At 34.8% G+C, this 18,073-nt stretch overlaps 1 protein-coding gene across 1 annotated transcript in view; it reads right to left on the reverse strand.

The window, feature by feature from the left end:
* The window catches only part of DMD (dystrophin), a 2,044,437-nt gene that overhangs the window by 1,440,642 nt on the left and 585,722 nt on the right, over positions 1-18,073 (reverse strand). Inside the window, exon 12 of the mRNA XM_025371836.1 lies at positions 12,331-12,481. Within this exon, the coding sequence (XP_025227621.1) occupies positions 12,331-12,481 (151 nt within the window). The remainder of the gene's footprint in view (positions 1-12,330; positions 12,482-18,073) is intronic.

Consider the following 18,073-nt stretch of genomic DNA (forward strand, 5'->3'; position numbering starts at 1 on the left):
TTCTCATCTGCACATGGATCATTATCAAAAATTGAAAATTGTGGCTAGGCCACAAGGTGGTTCTTAACACATTTTTAAAAATCAAAATCATATCAAGCATCTCCTTGAAACACAGTGGAATAAAACTAGAAATGAATATCAAGAAGACTCCTTAAATCTATACAAATACATGGAAATTAAACAACCCGCTCCTGAATGATCTTTGGACAATGAAATCAAGGAAGAAATTAAAACTTTTTGAAACAAATGAAGAGACACACATAACATACCTCAACCTCTGGGATGCAACAGAAGCAGTGCTAAGATGGAAATTTACAGCATTAAATGCCTACACCAAGATAGAAAGATCTAAAATTAGCAACCTAATATTGTATTTCAAGGAACTAGAAAACAAGAACAAACCAAACCCAAAGCTAGCAGAAGGTAAGAAATAACAAAGATCTGCTCTGTCACCAAGCTGGAATGCAGTAGCGCGATCTTGGCTGACTGCAACCTCAGCCTCCCGAGTACAAGCGATTCTCCTGCCTTAGCCACCCAAGTAGCTGGGACTACAGGTACCTGCCACCACGCCCAGTCAATTTTTGTATTTTTAGTAGAGATGGGGTTTCACAATGTTGGCCAGGATGGTCTCGAGATCTTGACCTTGTGATCCAACCACCTCGGCCTCCTAAAGTGCTGGGATTACAGGCATGAGCCACTGCGTCTGGCCGAAAAAACTATTAAAATTTTTTTTTTTTTTAAATCATAGAAGATACAGGTTTCATGAGCCTAATGGAATTAACCTAGGAATGCAAGGCAGTGGAAATTTCCGGATAATGTGTAATAAGGCCAGAAAGCAACCTGTCAATGTCCAAAGTTTCCACGACATAAATTGAGTGATCAGAGTAGCTGCCCACCCCCCCAAAAAAAGAAATAAAGATCAGAGCAGAACTAAATGAAACCGAGATAATAAACGGAAAAATTAAAAAATTAAAGTCATTTATTTGAAAAGATAAACAAAATTAATAGACTACTAGCTAGATTAACCAAGAAAAAAATAGAGGAATCAAATAAGCAAAGTCAGAGATGATAAATGTGACATTACAACTGATACCATAGAAATACAAAACATTATCAGAGACTACTAGGGGCATCTCTAGGTACACAAATTAGAAAATTTGGAGGAAGTGAATACATTCCTAGACACATATCAACTCCCAACATTGAACCACAAGCAGCAAAATTCTTGGACAGACCAATAACAAATAGTGAAACTGAATCAGTAATAAAATATCTCCCCCAAAAATAAAGCCCAGGACCAGACATATTCAGCCAAATTCTACCAGACATGCAAAGAACTGGTACCAATCCTACTGTAACTGTTGCAAAAAATCAAACCGGAGGAAATTCTCCCTAACTCATTCTATGAAGCCAGTATCACCCTAATACCAAAGGTAGGTAAGGACACAACAAAATGGAAACCACAGGCCAATATCCCTGATGAACACAGATGCAAAAATTCTCAACTGAATCCTGGCAAACCAAATGCAAAAGCGTATCAAAAAGATAATACATGACAATAAAGTGAGCTTTATTCCAGGTATGTAGGGATGGTTCAACATATGCAGATCAATATATGTGATTCACCACATTAACAGAAATAAAAACAAAAACCACAGGATCATCTCAATAGATGCAGAAAAGGCATTTGATAAAATCCAGCATCTCCCCATGGTAAAAACCCTCGACAACTAGGCATAGAAGGAACAGATCTCAAAATAACAAAAGTCATATATGACAAACCAAGAGCCAACACTGTACTGAACAGGAACATGTTGAGAGCACCTGTCTCCCCCAAGAACTACAACAAGACAAGGATACCCATTTTCACTTCTCCGATTCAACATAGTACTGGAAGCCCTAGCTAGAGCAATCAGGCAGGAGAAAGAAATATAAGGTATCCAAATTGGGAAAAAGAAAGTCAAATGACTTCTCTTCACTGATGATAGGATTTTATATCTAGAAAACCCTAAAGACTCCTCTAAAAGGCCCCTATATTTGATAAATGACTTCAGTACAGTTTCAGGATATGAAATCAATGTACAAAATTGGTGGCATTCCTATACACCAATAATGATCAAGCTGAGAACAAAATCAAGAACTCAATCTCATTTACAACAACTACAAAAAAAACAAGAAACAAAACAAAAAAACCTAGAAATGCCTTTAAGCAAAAAAGTGAAAGATCTCTACAAGGAGAACTACAAAACATCAATGAAATAAATCATAGATGACACAAACAAATGGAAAAACTTTCCCCTTCTCATAGATTGGAAGAATCAATATTGTTAAAATAGCCACACTGCCCAAAGCAATCTACAGATTGAACAAAGTCTTTATAAATTACCAACATAATTTTCCACAGAATTAGAAAAAAATACTAAAATACACAGAGAATCAGAAAAAAGCCCAAATAGTCAAAGCAATGCTAAGCAAGGCGAATAAAGTTGAAGGCATCACATTACCTGACTTCAAATTATACTACAAGGCTACAGTAACCAAAACAGCATGGATACTGGTATAAAAACATATACATATAGATTGATTTGACCAAATTAAGAACCCACATATAAAACCATATACCTATGACAAATGAATATTCAACAAAGTAAAAAAAAGTATATATACACTGTCCTATTCAATAAATTGTGCTGTAAATATTGGATAGTCATAAGCAGAAGAATGAAACTGGGCCATGTATCACCATATACAAAAATTAACTCAAAATGGATTAAAGACTTAAACATAAGACCTGAAAATATAAAAATCCTAGAAGAAAATCTAGGAAAAACTGTTCTCAACACTGGCCTGCGCAAAGAATTTATGACTAAGTACTCAAAAATAAAAACAAAAATAGACAAATGGAGCTTAATTTTAAAATCATCTGAAGATCAAAAGAAACGATCAACAGAATGAACAGACAACTTATAGAATGGAAAACAATTCCGAACTATACATCTAACAAAAAAACTAATATCTAGAACCTACAAATAACAAGAAGAAAAAATAGATAAACCCATTAAAAAGTAGGCAAAGGACACTAGCAGACATGTTTTAAAAGAAGATATATAAGCAGCCAACAAACATATGGAAAAACGTACAATACCACTAATCATCAGAGAAATGCAAATTAAAACCACAAGTAGATATCATCTCACACCAGTCAGTACGGCTATTATTTTTTTTTCCAATGTCATTTAAAAAATTTGTGGGTACAGAGTACGGGTATTTGTGGGGTACATGAGATGTTTTGATACAGGCCTGCAACGTGAAATAATTGCATCATAGAGAACTTAGTATCTATCACCTCAAGCATTTGTCCTTTGTCTTACAAGCAATCCAATTATAATCTTTCAGTTATTTTAAAATGTACAAGTTATTATTGACTATAGTTACCCTATGATATGATCAAATAGTATGCCTTTTCGTTCTTTTTTTTTTTTTTTTTTTTTTTTTTTGAGATGGAGTCTTGCTCTGTCGCCCGGACTGGAGTGCAGTGGCCGGATCTCAGCTCACTGCAAGCTCCACCTACCAGGTTGACGCCATTCTCCTGGCTCAGTCTCCCATGTAGCTGGGACTACAGGCGCCCGCCACCTCGCCCAGCTAGTGTTTTTTTGTATTTTTTAGCAGAGACGGGGTTTCACCGTGTTAGCCAGGATGGTCTCGATCTCCTGACCTCGTGATCCGCCCGTCTCGGCCTCCCAAAGTGCTGGGATTACAGGCTTGAGCCACCGCGCCCGGCCTCGTTCTAACTATAATTTTTGTACCCAATAGCCATCCCCACTTCCCTTCCACCACCCTTCCCAGTCTCTGATAACCATCCTTCTACTCTGTTTCTATGACCTCAATTGTTTTTTTTTTTTTTTTTTTTAGATCCCACAAATAAGTCAGAACATATGATATGGCTCTCTTTCTGTGCCTGGCTTATTTCACTTAACATAATGATCTCTAGTTCCATCCACACTGTTGCAAATGACAGTATCTCATTCTTTTTAAAAGGATAGCTATCATTAAAAAAGTCAAAAAACAACAGGTGTTGGCAAGGATGTGGAGAAAAGAAAATGTTTATACACTCTTGGTGGGAATGTAAGTTAGTACAACCATTATGGAAAACAGTATGGAGATTTCACAAAGAACTCAAAACACAACTATTCGATCCTGCATCCTAGTACTGGGTATATACTCAACAAAAGCAACTAAAAGTGTTACATGAAAAATATACTGCAGTTGTATGTTTATCATAGCACTATTTACAATAACAAAGAAACAACCTAAGTGCCCATCAGTAAATGATTGGATAAAGAAAATGTGACATCCACATGTATATATGTGTGTGTATATATATATGCATTTATATATACACACACACCACAGAATACTACACAGTGATAAGAAACTATGAAATCCCGTCTTTTAAGCTACATGAATAGGAACTAGAGGCCATTATCCTAAGTGAAGTAACTGGGAAACAGAAACTTAAATGCATTATGTTCTCGCTTATAAGAAGAAACTAAACAAAGGGTACACATGGACATCTAGAGTGGAATAATATAAACTGGAAACTACAAAAGATTAAAGGCTGGTAGCGGGGTGAAGGGTGAAAAATTACCTATTGAGTATAGTGTTCGTTATTCAGGTAATGGATATATTAAAATCCCAGACTCCACCACTACACGATATATCCATGTAATAAACCTGTACATGTAACCCCTCAATCTATTTTAAAACTCTTTCTAAGACATGTTTATTACTAGAGTTAAATGAGATAATACATTAAATTCAGCTTGTACAGTGCTTAGATTTGGTAGGTGGTGAGGAAATGCTTATTTTCTTTCATTTCTGACATAGTCACATTATCCTTTCATCCTTACAGTAAGATTCATGGAAATAGCTCTTTTGAGCATCAGTATTTATTTCTAATAACTTGGTAATCACATTCTATTTTAATTATTAAATATCCTCAGTGTGCCAAAACTGTAGACCATTATGTAAAAATAGTTTAGTGCTTTTTTAGTCTTACTAGATTGACTTAGATTTTTAATTGTTAAAGTATACAGTATCATTACTTCCAATGAATAGAGTACTACCAGATTTACCAGCAGAAATCTACTAGTACTAGAAATCTACTAGAAGTTCTGTTTATAACAGAAATATTAAACATGATAGTACTCCATATTCTTCAGAAAAAGTATCATATTCAACCTTATTTTTTAACATGGGACTGGATTTACGGTCATGCATTTTAAGATACATTCATACATTTGCTGAGGAAAATTATTGCCTTAAAATTCATGTTATCATATGTGTCTTAGCTTTCTTGTAAGGTTTCCCTAAAATGCATTCTAAAATGTTTTTTATAACTAAATAATTTATTTACATTATTAATTTTGTATTACCTATACAAAATAACTGAAATTGATTGTTACAGTACTGGTTCAGAAAAAGAGAGACATTTTACATGAGACTAACTCAGTAAGCGAGAATTAGGGTCCTTATTTTCCTTGCTTTAAACCCCGCTGCAGAGGTCAATGTCTTCTCATGAGGAAGCATTATAGGAGTAATGAAGTATAATAACTAACGTTAGTGCCTCTAAGATGAGAGAGTCTTCAGCAGCTATAATTTTTGTAGCAGTACTGATATACTTTAAAGTAAAGTAGTATGCTGCTATAAAGACACATGCACACGTATGTTTATTGTGGCATCATTCACAATAGCAAAGACTTGGAATCAACTCAAATGTCCATCAGTGACGGACTGGATTAGGAAAATGTGACACATATACACCATGGAATACTATGTAGCCATAAAAAAGGATGAGTTTGTGTCCTTTGTAGGGACATGGATGCAGCTGGAAACCATCATTCTCAGCAAACTATCGCAAGAACAGAAAACCAAACACCGCATGTTCTCACTCACAGGTGGGAATTGAACAATGACATTACCTGGACACAGGAAGGGGAACATCACACACCAGGTCCTATTGTGGCCGGGGTGGGGGAGGGACAGCATTAGGAGATATACCTAATGTGAATGACGAGTTAATGGATGCAGCACACCAGTATGGCACATGTATACATATGCAACAAACCTGCACGTTATGCACATGTACCTTAGAACTTAAAGTATAATAAAAAAAAAAAAAGAAAAAAAAAAGCTGTGACATTCTAAGTAATGTTACTGAATCAATACTCAGTAACTTCTAATAAGCTAAATAATAATCTGATTGCTAGAAACACTTGATTTGTAAAATAAGAACATGGGCATGCATTTTATCATGATTATTAATAATCTATAGCATTACTGTGCAAATATATCCTTGGACTATGATGCTTGTTAATAGAATGCTTATGGGAAATTATAAGTCTTCTCAATTAGATTAAAAAACTGTAACTGAATATCATGCACATACTACTATGTAGACTATATAAGTGACGTTCTTTCTTTACATAAACTTCCAATCATTTATGTCAAAATAATAATACTACCACTCAATTTCATAGTCAATGGTTTACCACTATTAAGATATTTGAATATGGGAATGCAACAGAGATAGAAGGAAATAAGAAAAGTCAGAGACTGAAGACACCAGATACAACATCACCAGGTAAGCCACTTTATAGATATATTTTTCTACACCTTTATGATTTTTTTTTGCTGTACGCACAACTTTTTAATTTGTCAAAATTTCATGCCGTTGTCAGAAAGTTAACCATGATGAAGATGGTTTGAGAAATAAAACTAGTCAATATTATCAGAACATCTGTTCTAAAAACACTTACTGAGCATCAACTATTGACTAAGTACTCTGAAAACACAAAAGAAATCTGGCTCTCTGGTTATAACACAGTATTTTTTTGGATTTTATTATTTATCCTCCTTACCATCATAACCATGAAACTTTCATTAAGCACTTATGAGGGCAAAAGACAGGAAATAAAATGAAACCTCACAGCAGAAACAAATAATGTGTAATTTTAACCATGCTAAATATGAGAGAGAGCTTGCTAAGCACTAAAAGCACTACTTGATCCTATGTCATTGTCAGACTTAACTGAGTCACTTATCCTTCTTCCAACTATTGCATTTCTCTTTTATACTGCCTATTTTCTTAATTCCAGCTCTCAGGTCCCAGTTGCCCAGTCCCAGAATCTATTATTTTGAGCTTTTTGTTCATTTCCTAAATCTAGTTCTATTGGTTTTGATTTGATCTCCGGAATGCTTTATACCTGTTTACAATTTTCATTGACATTGCTTTCATTCAGGCTCTATACACTTTCTGCAATATCCTCTTAACATGTTTTCTGGCCTCCTGTTTTCTCTGCTCTTTCATTTATCTTCAAAAAATATCTTCTTAAATATTAAGGTAAGTTTTACTAAATTGCTGCTCTTTCTAGTTTAATTTCTCATGAATAATGGTTTCCTGTTACTTATAGAACTACTAGCAAATGCCTGAGTCTTTTATATAAGACTCATGATCAACCTCCATGATCAGGCTTAAATCCTCCAGCATTAAGTATACTACAAGATTTCATAAATGATTGGTTTCTGTATTCTTCACAGCACCCATGTGCTATAATGAGTGTTTGTTCAGTGATATGGAATAGAATGCAATGGAATGAAATGAAATGTCAGATCCTTTGGCAGAATTATACCTAAACCTTCTCTGTAACATGAACATGTAGATCATTTTAAAGGTCACCAGATGAGGATATTTCACAATCTTGGCAACCCAAATGTCTGCCTTTAACTAACCTTCAAGGAAAGCATAGGTGACTGAGCTTCTAAGAGGCTACTCAGTTTGTATTAATCAGTATTTCACATATAACCTTCACTGAAGTCAGAATATAGAGTATATATTTACATCTGCAAATTCTAGTAATTTGTGAAGTCTTTGTTGATGCTGTCACCAACATAATGTATCTATGCACAAAAGTCTAAATCTCTCAGAAGAATGGAAAACCTAGGAAGAAAACTGAGCTTTAAACTTCATCCCAGTCTCACTGTGCCAGGAGACAAAAGATTTCACTGTTAAATATTTTCCTTTTGATAAAAATGTCTTCTAAAATGGCAAACTTCTTTACTATTAATGAAAGCTCAAGGCTTTTACTCCTCAATAACATCATGCCACTCCTTCGAGGGAAAAACCTTTCATTCTTTATCAACATCACTAATAAATTCTATCCCTTAAGACAAAAATGACCAGCTAGAATTATATGTGATATATTTTTTCACAGGGGAATGAGAGGTTCGATTTGTTTACTCACCAGAGAGAATCACTCTTAGGTGCCTCAGATCTAAAGCAAACCTCTAAATACTCTCCCCAAAGCAATGTCTAAGAATGAATGGTTTATCCCAAATGTTGCAGTCAATTGAACTTTTCTTGGTTACCCAGACTAAAGGGTTTGGCTAGATTTAATAGTAACCACCATATAGGATCAACTGCTTTACCTTACCTAATTGCCAGGTTCAGTAAAAGTGACTTATCTTCCTGGCATTTCACAGTGTCTGAATTTCTAGCCTGCCTCATAATAAAATGCTGTTGAAATGAAGATAGCAAAGGATCCTGTCACAGAATATACAGAGGCATATCTGTAATATTCACAGTGTACTTGCAAGATTTGCAAACATTTTAATCTTGCCCTCCATTTGAGAGAGAGAACAGGCGACCTCTGATCTGAGTAGAATTTAAATCAATTCCCAGCAATAAAATCCGTATCTTTTCTTTAATTTTGTCATCTGCAATCATCTTTAAGAAAAAAATGGCGATGGCACAAGGATTTAATGTCTATTTACACAAAGCTAAAAATAAATATTAGAAGTTTGGTGATACAGTAGATGGGAGTTGCTTTTGTGGGTACTCTAAGGTTACTGATGTATTTTGTTGTCAGAAGGAGAAATTTCCTTACTTTCAATGATTTACAATTCTTGGGAAGAAAAACTGAAAAGTGATTCAATGACTATATATATAGGGCTTTAGTTTGAACTCAGTTACCCAAAGAATATTTTCTTTTGTTTTATGAAATGTGCCAAGACTAACAAAATAGTATTCCTTTATTTCTGTATGTATGTTCCTTTCAGTGTTAAAAGACAATATAATGTACATGTTTCATGTTTTAAATAAATTCAACTCTTTGCTAAATTGTTTGATGTTAAGTCACCTTCTTCTCACCAAAATTGTTCCCAAGTAACAAAAGAGCATTATCAATTTTCAGGACTTGAATATAAATCTTCTTTCCTTTGTGTTAATTTTATTTTAAAAAACTTTTGTCTTGAAGAGTGCTCAAATAGTTAAAAGTAGGAGTTGGCCTTATTCTCTGAGCCAGCAAACCAATGCCTTCTGGCCTCTTTATGCCCTTTAAATAAATAATTCCTGGATGTAAAATGTTCCATAACCAACTTGCATATACTCCTGTTGCCTTCTTTTGTTTCAAATTTTTTCTTCAAGGCAATTTCTACTCATTAGAAATGGCATACTTTCAAGTAATGAATCATCTATTGAAATTTTATGACAATATTTGTCAAACATTTTCCATTTCATTCACAAAACATTTCAGGTACCTGTCAGAATATTAAGATCCTGGAGAGCTTGTCTCACCTAAATGAAGAGTCTATTCAGCATCCCAAGCTAAGAACTTCCTTCCCAGCTGCCCTAAGTTATCCATACTTAGCTGTGCTAACATTCTCCTTCCCCTGCTCTTTTGGAGCTCTTCTTCCTGGCTTTCTCTTTACACTCCAGGCATCCGGCAACAGTGTCCTGCCTTCTGATGTTCAGTGTTACTTGGCCTAATCTTGGTCTTTTCTAAAATACTTCAAGTTCCAAAAGTATTGGATACATTAAAACTATGACTGGAAGGAACACTATAAACAAACTGACTCAACACTTTTCTTTCCAAAGTAAAGATATAGAGAACCTGGGACATTAAGTGATGTTGGAAAATGACAATACAGTTAGTGGTAGAACTGGAGCTCAAACTCTGGCTTCTAGTGGGACAAGTTTGTCTTGGGTTAGATTCCTCCAAAAACACATCTTGAGTAAAAGACTTGGGAACAAATGGTTTATTTGGAGGGTGAACCCTTAAGGCATTATGAGAGCATGGAGACATTCAGGAAGTTACCTTGTGTATATCTGGAGCTCAGTTCTACTGGGGAATCTCTGAAAGACTGTAGAGAATCTATGTTAGAAATGTCCCACTATGGGACAAAGATTCTATGGGATTTCTCTATCGACTTTTACTCCTCATTGGCTAAGGGCAGCTCTGGCAGCACTAATTGCACCTCCTGTCCGCCTTCAAACTGGCTGAAATGCTTCTGCACCAGAAATGCCCTCAGGGAGAGAGAAGCCACTGCTGTACATCAACCTTGTCCAATCCATGACCCAGGATGGCTTTGAATGTGGCCCAACACAAACTTGTAAACTTTCTTAAAATATTTTTGCAATTATTTCTTCTAGTTCACCAGCTATCGTTAGTGTTAGTATATTTTATGTGTGGCCCAAGACAATTCCTCCAATGTGGCCCAGGGAAGCCAACAGGTTGGACACCCCTGGTGTATATAGCCACTCTCTGCATGTAACTTCCAGTGTAGGCCAAGGGGAAAAGGGCAGATATAGTGTCAACCAGAGAAGCAAATGTGCCACAGAGCAAAAGTGGTACTATTAGAGAACTAGCACTGTACCTAACTTCTTCATCAGATGTTCAATTAGTATCTATGTGACAAGTAATCACAGTCACAATTTCTACCTAACTACAATACAGTTGATGTTTTTTTCCTGATGGCATAGCAGATGAGGATTACCATAGTTACAGCTCTTCTTAAATGCTAGATCTTCAACTGCTGTGACCAAAGGACTCCTGGGGGTCAGTATAGTAAGAGCTGGCCCCATTTGTCATTGAAAACTGAAGCTCATTAAACTTTAAAAAAAAAAAAAAAAAACTCTAGAACTTAGAAATAAATGTATCTTTTATTTGCATGGAAAACTGTAAAACTATATCTGACTGAATATTATAAAAAGAGAGAATTAAGTTAGGCAAAAGGCAGATTTAGGAGGTATGAAGTAAAGGAGCAGATATTCCCTTCCAAAGCCATAAATCCAACAACCACAGATCATAAGTAGAGTTGCCAGATAAAATAAAGGACACTCAGCAAAATGTGAATTTCAGATAAACAATGAATAATCTGGGACACACACTGAGAAAATTATTTGTTGTTTATCTGAAATTTACATTTATGTAGGCTTCTTTTATTTTTGTTTGCTACATATTGCAACCCTAATCCTGGGACAACTACAAAGGATCTTCTGTGTGTGCGTATCCTCATGAATTGAGCAGGAGTCTATTTCAACAATAAAACTCAGAGCTAATTGTAATATTTTATGGCATTGATTAAAATAAAGTACCCTCATAATTTTGGATCAGAAATATTATTGTAGAAGTCTCAATCACAGAAACAAAAAATAAATGCTTTCTGGCAGCGAGGGAGCGTAACTGGAAATGTACAAGTAAACTGAAGAAACAAGATGAAAATATTAACATTTTTAAAATGTCATATTTTATAGAAAAGCAATGCTTCAGACCCTCATTTATCATCAAGCTTGGCCGGCTTCAAGTTACTATAAATTGAATGTAAAATTACATTAAAAAATCATAGCCTTATTACTTAAATTTGTATTACAAGTAATCCCTATGAAGTCTTTCTTCCAGGAAAGCAAATTTTTAATAAATCACACATCCTGTACTGTTCTCATCCACAAATATGTTTGATTTCTTTTCCAAATACGAAAAGCCTAGTTATGTTATATTTTTTAAAAAACAACAACAAATGTCTTAATCCATTTTGTGCTGCTATAACAAAAATAACTGAGACTGGGGTAATTTAGGAAGAACGTAAATTTATTTTTTCACAATTCTTGAGTCTGGGAAATCCAAGATCAAGGTGTTAGCGTCTGGTGAGGGCCTTTTCAGAGTTTTCACATGGTGGTGCATGGTGGAGGGTCAAGAGACAGGAGAACACTGTGTGAAGCCTCTTTTATAAGGGCCTTGATCCTATTCATAAGGGAGAAGCCCTGATGGATTAATCACCCTTAAATATTCCATCTCTTAATACAATCACCTGAATTTTGGAGGGGACTCATTCAAGCTATTGCAACAAAGATGGTAAAAATAATTTTTAAACTATGGCTGACTTTAAGTTTTAATTTTCTCCCATCAACCATGTCATCTGTGTTATTGTGTATAGATAATATACACAAAGTTTGCTTTCTAGTAGAAAGCATACAACATAAGATACACCTACCTTATGTTGTTGTACTTGGCGTTTTAGGTCTTCAAGATCAGGTCCAAGGGGTTCTTCCTCCATTTTCCTTGTTCTTTCTTCTGTTTTTGTCAGCCAGTCATTCAACTCTTTCAGTTTCTGATTCTGGAGATCCATTAAAACTCTATGTAAACTGAAATTTTGAGAGAAGTCTGTTATTACACCTCTTTTAAAACAACTTATTACTGAACATCGCAATGTAAAACAATAGAATTTATAATATAAGGAATGTTCACATTTGGGGGCATCTACTGGACATTGAGAAGGATGTAAGGAAAGCCCACTATCAATCGTCCCTGGAACTCTTATTTCTCAGACCTATAATCATTCACAAATCCTGATTTCTAAAAAGTTTCACATAACCAACTAAATGTGAACATGCTAACTGAACTGCAAAGCATCTGATAACTGACTTAGTAGTATATTTTGGCAGTTGTTCATTTACATTCTCATTATTTAATACGTGTGGTGGTTAAAGATGGCAACAAATTCTTTGTCCATCTTCCCTTCAAGAGATGAGGTCTATTTTCCATCCCTGTGAATATGATCAGGACTTGTGACTTTTTTTTTGACCATAGAATGTGACATAACTGACACCACACCAAATCCAAGTGTAGGCTACAAAAGAACTGGCAGCATTTGTATTTTTCCTCTCTTGAAGCCTAGATTCCATGCTGTAAAGGAGGCCAGGCTACACTGCTGAATCATTAGAGATCATATAGGAGTGATTCTGGAGGATGAAATATTATATTGGAAGTGAGCTTCCAGCTCATTGCAGCCCAAGGAGTGACCCCAGCTATAACACCAGTAATACAAAAACAACCTGGCTGAGCCCTGTTTATATTCTTGATCTTCAGAATCATGACACAATTATAAATTGTTTTAACGCATTAAGTTTGGATGCCATTTGACACACAGAAATACGTAAATGAAAGCATGCTTTTTTCCCCACAAAGATATAGAAAATAGTGGGCTGGGTAATGAATTTAAAGTCCAAAGGCCTAGGTTCACAACCCAGCGGTAAGCTCTACAACCAGGTTCTTAAACGTTCTCAGTTACATTTCCAGCATCAGGGACATGGGATAATGCTTTGCCTATTAATTACACAAGTTTGTGTTGAGGATGAAAATACATTAAGGTTCTTTCATTAATTCAACCAAAATTTGAGATGTAAATGGGAAGCGTTAATGGTTATTTCAAGAGAAATAGTCTTTATAAATATCATGTTTAAAGTATTTTTCAAAACTATATTCTGAACATTGATCTTATAAACGGGATATAATTTGAATTAGGAATATATTATTTTGAATACATAAATGTATTCTAAAATCTTTAGTGGAAGTTTCCATTAATCACCACATTTAAACACACAAAGTGCACACATAGCTGAGAGTGTTTTTTAATAGACTTAATTTTTTGGTTTAGATTTACAAAAAATTAATGAGATTATAATACAAAGAGTTATCATATAACTTGCACTCAGTCTCTCCCATTTTACTAACATCTTATGTTATTATGGAACATTTGTTACAATTAATGAACCAATATTTGTGCATTATTATTAGCTGGAGTCTATATTGTATTCTGATTTCCTTAGATTTAAACTATTTTTTTTTGTATTTCAGTATCTCTTCAAGGATTCCATATTACACTTAATTGTCCTGATTCCTTAATCTGCTTTTGGCTATGATAGTTTCTCAGAATTTTTCTGGCAGTTTTTAAAAGTGCTGGCCAGGCTGGTATTTTGTAGTATGCCTCTTAGTGGGAATTTGTCTGAATTTTTTTTCCTCATAATTAAACTGGGGTTTTTGAAAGACCACAGAGGTAATGGGCCATTTTAATCACATTTTATCAAGCATATATACTCTCAACATGACTTATCAATGTTAACTTTGACCACGTGGCTAAAGTAACAGGTGTCACATTTATCCACTATAAAGTTACTCTTTCCCCCTCCTTTTACACTATTTTTTAATAAGAAAGTCACTATACACAGTCCCCATGGAGTGGGGAGTTATATTCTCTTTCTGTGAGGGCAGAGAAGTTACATAAGTTATTTGGAGTTTTTTCTGCATTGGAGATTTGTCTCTATTCCTCCATTTATTTATGAAATTACTTATTTATATAACATGGCCTCATGTATAGTTATTTGATACTTTGGGCTAAATCCAGTATTAGTTTCTGCTTTGGATTTTTGCTCAAATAGTTCCAGCTTTGAACACTGGGAACTCTCTTGGTTGGCGACTGACATATCCCATTAAAGTTTTTTGTTTAGGGCAGGGCTGTGGAGTTGAGCATGTTCTTACTTTCTGGCACTACCAAATGCTTCAGGTTAATTTTCTATACTGCCTTTCTTAGTTTTAGAATCAGCCGTTTCTCCAGTGTTCTAGTTTTTTTTTTTTTTTTTTTGGTGGGGGGAATGTTACTGGAACCCAAGATCCTGTTGCTAGGTATGCTTGTTGCTTCTAGGGTGTTGTAGCTTACAGGACATCTGGGTTGACATAAAGAAGTGGATGTACGAGTGCGTACTCACCCATAAATACTTCTTTATGTAATTACCTCATCTGTAGCAAGCTAAATATTAATCTATCCATATCTCTCCATCTTGTGACTTCTGTCCTTTATCTGTGAACTACCTCTTCAACAGTAAGAATTTGACTTAAATTAGAAGTTGTTACAAGAAACTCAAAAATGATTTCTTTAAACTAGAAGCTGAGATGACCCCTGTTCCATGTTTGGCTCCTCGTGCTGCTGAATCCACAGAGAAAGGGGTTACCACACAGAACCTAAGCGCAAATGGTCAACTGAGTTCATCCTATACAATGCAGGGCAAGTAGGACTACATCAGAAAATTACAGGCATTTGCCAGGAGTCTCTTAGTATCCCCATATACAATAATGTTAACCAATAAAAAAATAAATAAATAAAAATTAAAAAAAAAAAAACAGAAGATACTCGATCGATATGGAACCACTAATAATATGGTTCTTTGGAAGGATGTTTTTTTATTTCCCACTAAGGTGAATGGCCAGGAGTCTCTTAGTATCCCCATATACAATAGTGTTAACCAATTAAAAAAAAAAAAAAAAAAAGCAGAAGATACTCGATCAATATGGAGCCAGTAATAATATGGTTCTCTGGAAGGATGTCTTTGATTTCCCCCTAAGGTCAATGTCTGCAACTAGAAGAAATTCTGTCATAGTAACCAAGACAGCATTGTATTAGCATAAAAACAAATTAATGGAACATAGTAACAGAACCCAGGAATAAATCCATGCATTTGCATTCAACTGATTTTTGACATGGGTGTCAAGAACACACCATGAGGACAGGACACCCTCTTCAGCAAATGCTACTGGGAAAAGTAAGAATCTAAAGCAGAAGAATGAAATTAGACCCTTATCCCTTGCCACATACAAAAACCAATTTGAAATGGATTAAAAACTTAAATGTGAGACTCAAAACTATCAACCTATTAGTAGAAAACATAGAGGACAAGCTTCATCACAATTATTTGGGCAATAACTTTTGAATATGACTTTAAAAGCACAAGCAACAAAAGCAAAAATAGACTGAGGACTTACACCAAACTAAAAATCTCTGCACAGAAAAAAAAATAAAATTGAAAATTAACAGAGTAAAGAGATAACCAATAGAATGAGAAAAATATTTGCAAACTATCTATCTGATGGTGGTTCATATCAGAAATACATAAGAAATTCAAACAACTCCATAGCAAGAAAACAAATAACCTGATCAAAAATAGGCAAAAGACTAAAATAGACATTTATCATAAAAAGGACAAATGGATAACACGTATATGAAAAAATGTTCAACATCACTAATCATCTGGAAAATGCAAATTAAAACCACAATGAGGTATCACTTTACTTGCAAAGAAAAGGCAACACTTACACACTGTTGGTGGGAGTGTAAATTAGTTCAACTACTGTCGAAAATAGTGTGGTGATTCCACAAAAACCTAAAAACAGAAGTACCATTTGACCCAGCAATCCTATTGTTGGGTATATACTTAAAGGAATATAAATCATTCTACCAAAAGGACACATGCACACACATGTGTTCATGGCAGCACTATTCACAATCACAAAGAGAATCAACCTAAATGCTCATCAATGGTAAACTGGATAAATATGGTAAATACGTATTGTGGAATACTATGCAGCCATAAAAAAGAATAAGATTATGTTCTTTGCAGGAACATAGATGAAGCTGGAGGCCATTATCCTTAGCAAAATAATGCAGAAAAAGAAAACCAAATATTCCATGTTCTCACTTGTAAGTGGGAGCTAAATGATGAGAACACATGGGCACATACAGAAGAACGACAGACATGGGGCCTATTGGAGTTTGGAGGGTGGCAGGAGAGAAAGGATTAGGAAAAATAACTAATGGGTACTAGGTTTATACCTGGTGATGAAATCATCTGTACAATAAACTTCCATGACACAAGTTTACCCATTTAACAAACCTGCACATGTACCCTTGCACTTAAAAGTTAAAATATAATAATAATTAATGATATCCTTGCCAAAAGAAACAAAAAGAGAGACATCACCTCACTTTCATTAGCATGGCTACTATCCAAAAGAAAAAAGATAAATGTTGATAACGATTTAGAAAAAAAGGCACCTATTACGTACCTGCAAAAGTTAAAAATTACAAATTAAGAAAAAACGAAAACCTTTACACATTGTAAATAGGAATGACAATCAGTATAGGCATTATGGAAAACAGTATGAAGGTTCCTTGAAATATGAATAACAAAACTACTATGTGATACAAAATCCCACTATGAATTATATATATAAAGGAAATTAAATCAGTATGTCAAAGACATATCTGCACTACCATTTTTATTGCAGAACTATTCATAGCCAAGACATAGAATCAACGTAAATATCCACCAATATATGAATGGATAAAGAAAATGTGGTATACATATATACAATGGAATACTACTCAGCCATAAAAAAGAATAAAATACTGTCATTTGCAACAACATGCATGAACCTGGAGAATATTGTTAAGTGAAATAAGCCAGTACAGAAAGACAAGTACTGCCTAATCTCACTTATATGTGGAATCTAAAACAGCTGATCCCACAGAAGTAGACAATGAATAGTGGTTGCCAGAGGCTGAAGTGGTTACGAGGAAGGGGGAGGTGTGGAGATGTATTTCAAGGGATATACAGTTACAGTTAAAATATTCAAGTGATCTATTTTACAACATGGTGACTACAGCTAATGCAAATATACTCTTGAAAAATGTAAAGAGAGGATGTTAAATATTCTCACCACAAAAATGATAAATATGTAAGGTAAAGCACATGTTAATTAGCTAGATTCAACCATTCCACAATATATATTTACTCAAAAGCATCATGTTGTACATGATAAATACATACAATTTTATCTGTCAATTTAAAGTAAGGTTTGAAAAACAATGTTTAGAAATTGGTAGCATTTAAAATAAAATATAAAAATTGGGTCTGTTGAGTGTGTGTGTGGACGCTGCATACTATTGGCAGGAAAGAGAACACACTCAAATATGTTTAGCTCAGTAGACTACTTACACATTTATGTAAAGGGTTGGGGGGAAAATAATAAATGATAGTGAAGGAGCCAGGACCTAACAACAAAGCAAACTGACCTAGCAACCCTGGAACTGGAAGAAAAAAGGAAGAGCGCTGTTACTGAAGCTC

Source organism: Theropithecus gelada, chromosome X (genome assembly GCF_003255815.1).
Source record: "Theropithecus gelada isolate Dixy chromosome X, Tgel_1.0, whole genome shotgun sequence".
Classification (NCBI taxonomy): domain Eukaryota; kingdom Metazoa; phylum Chordata; class Mammalia; order Primates; family Cercopithecidae; genus Theropithecus; species Theropithecus gelada.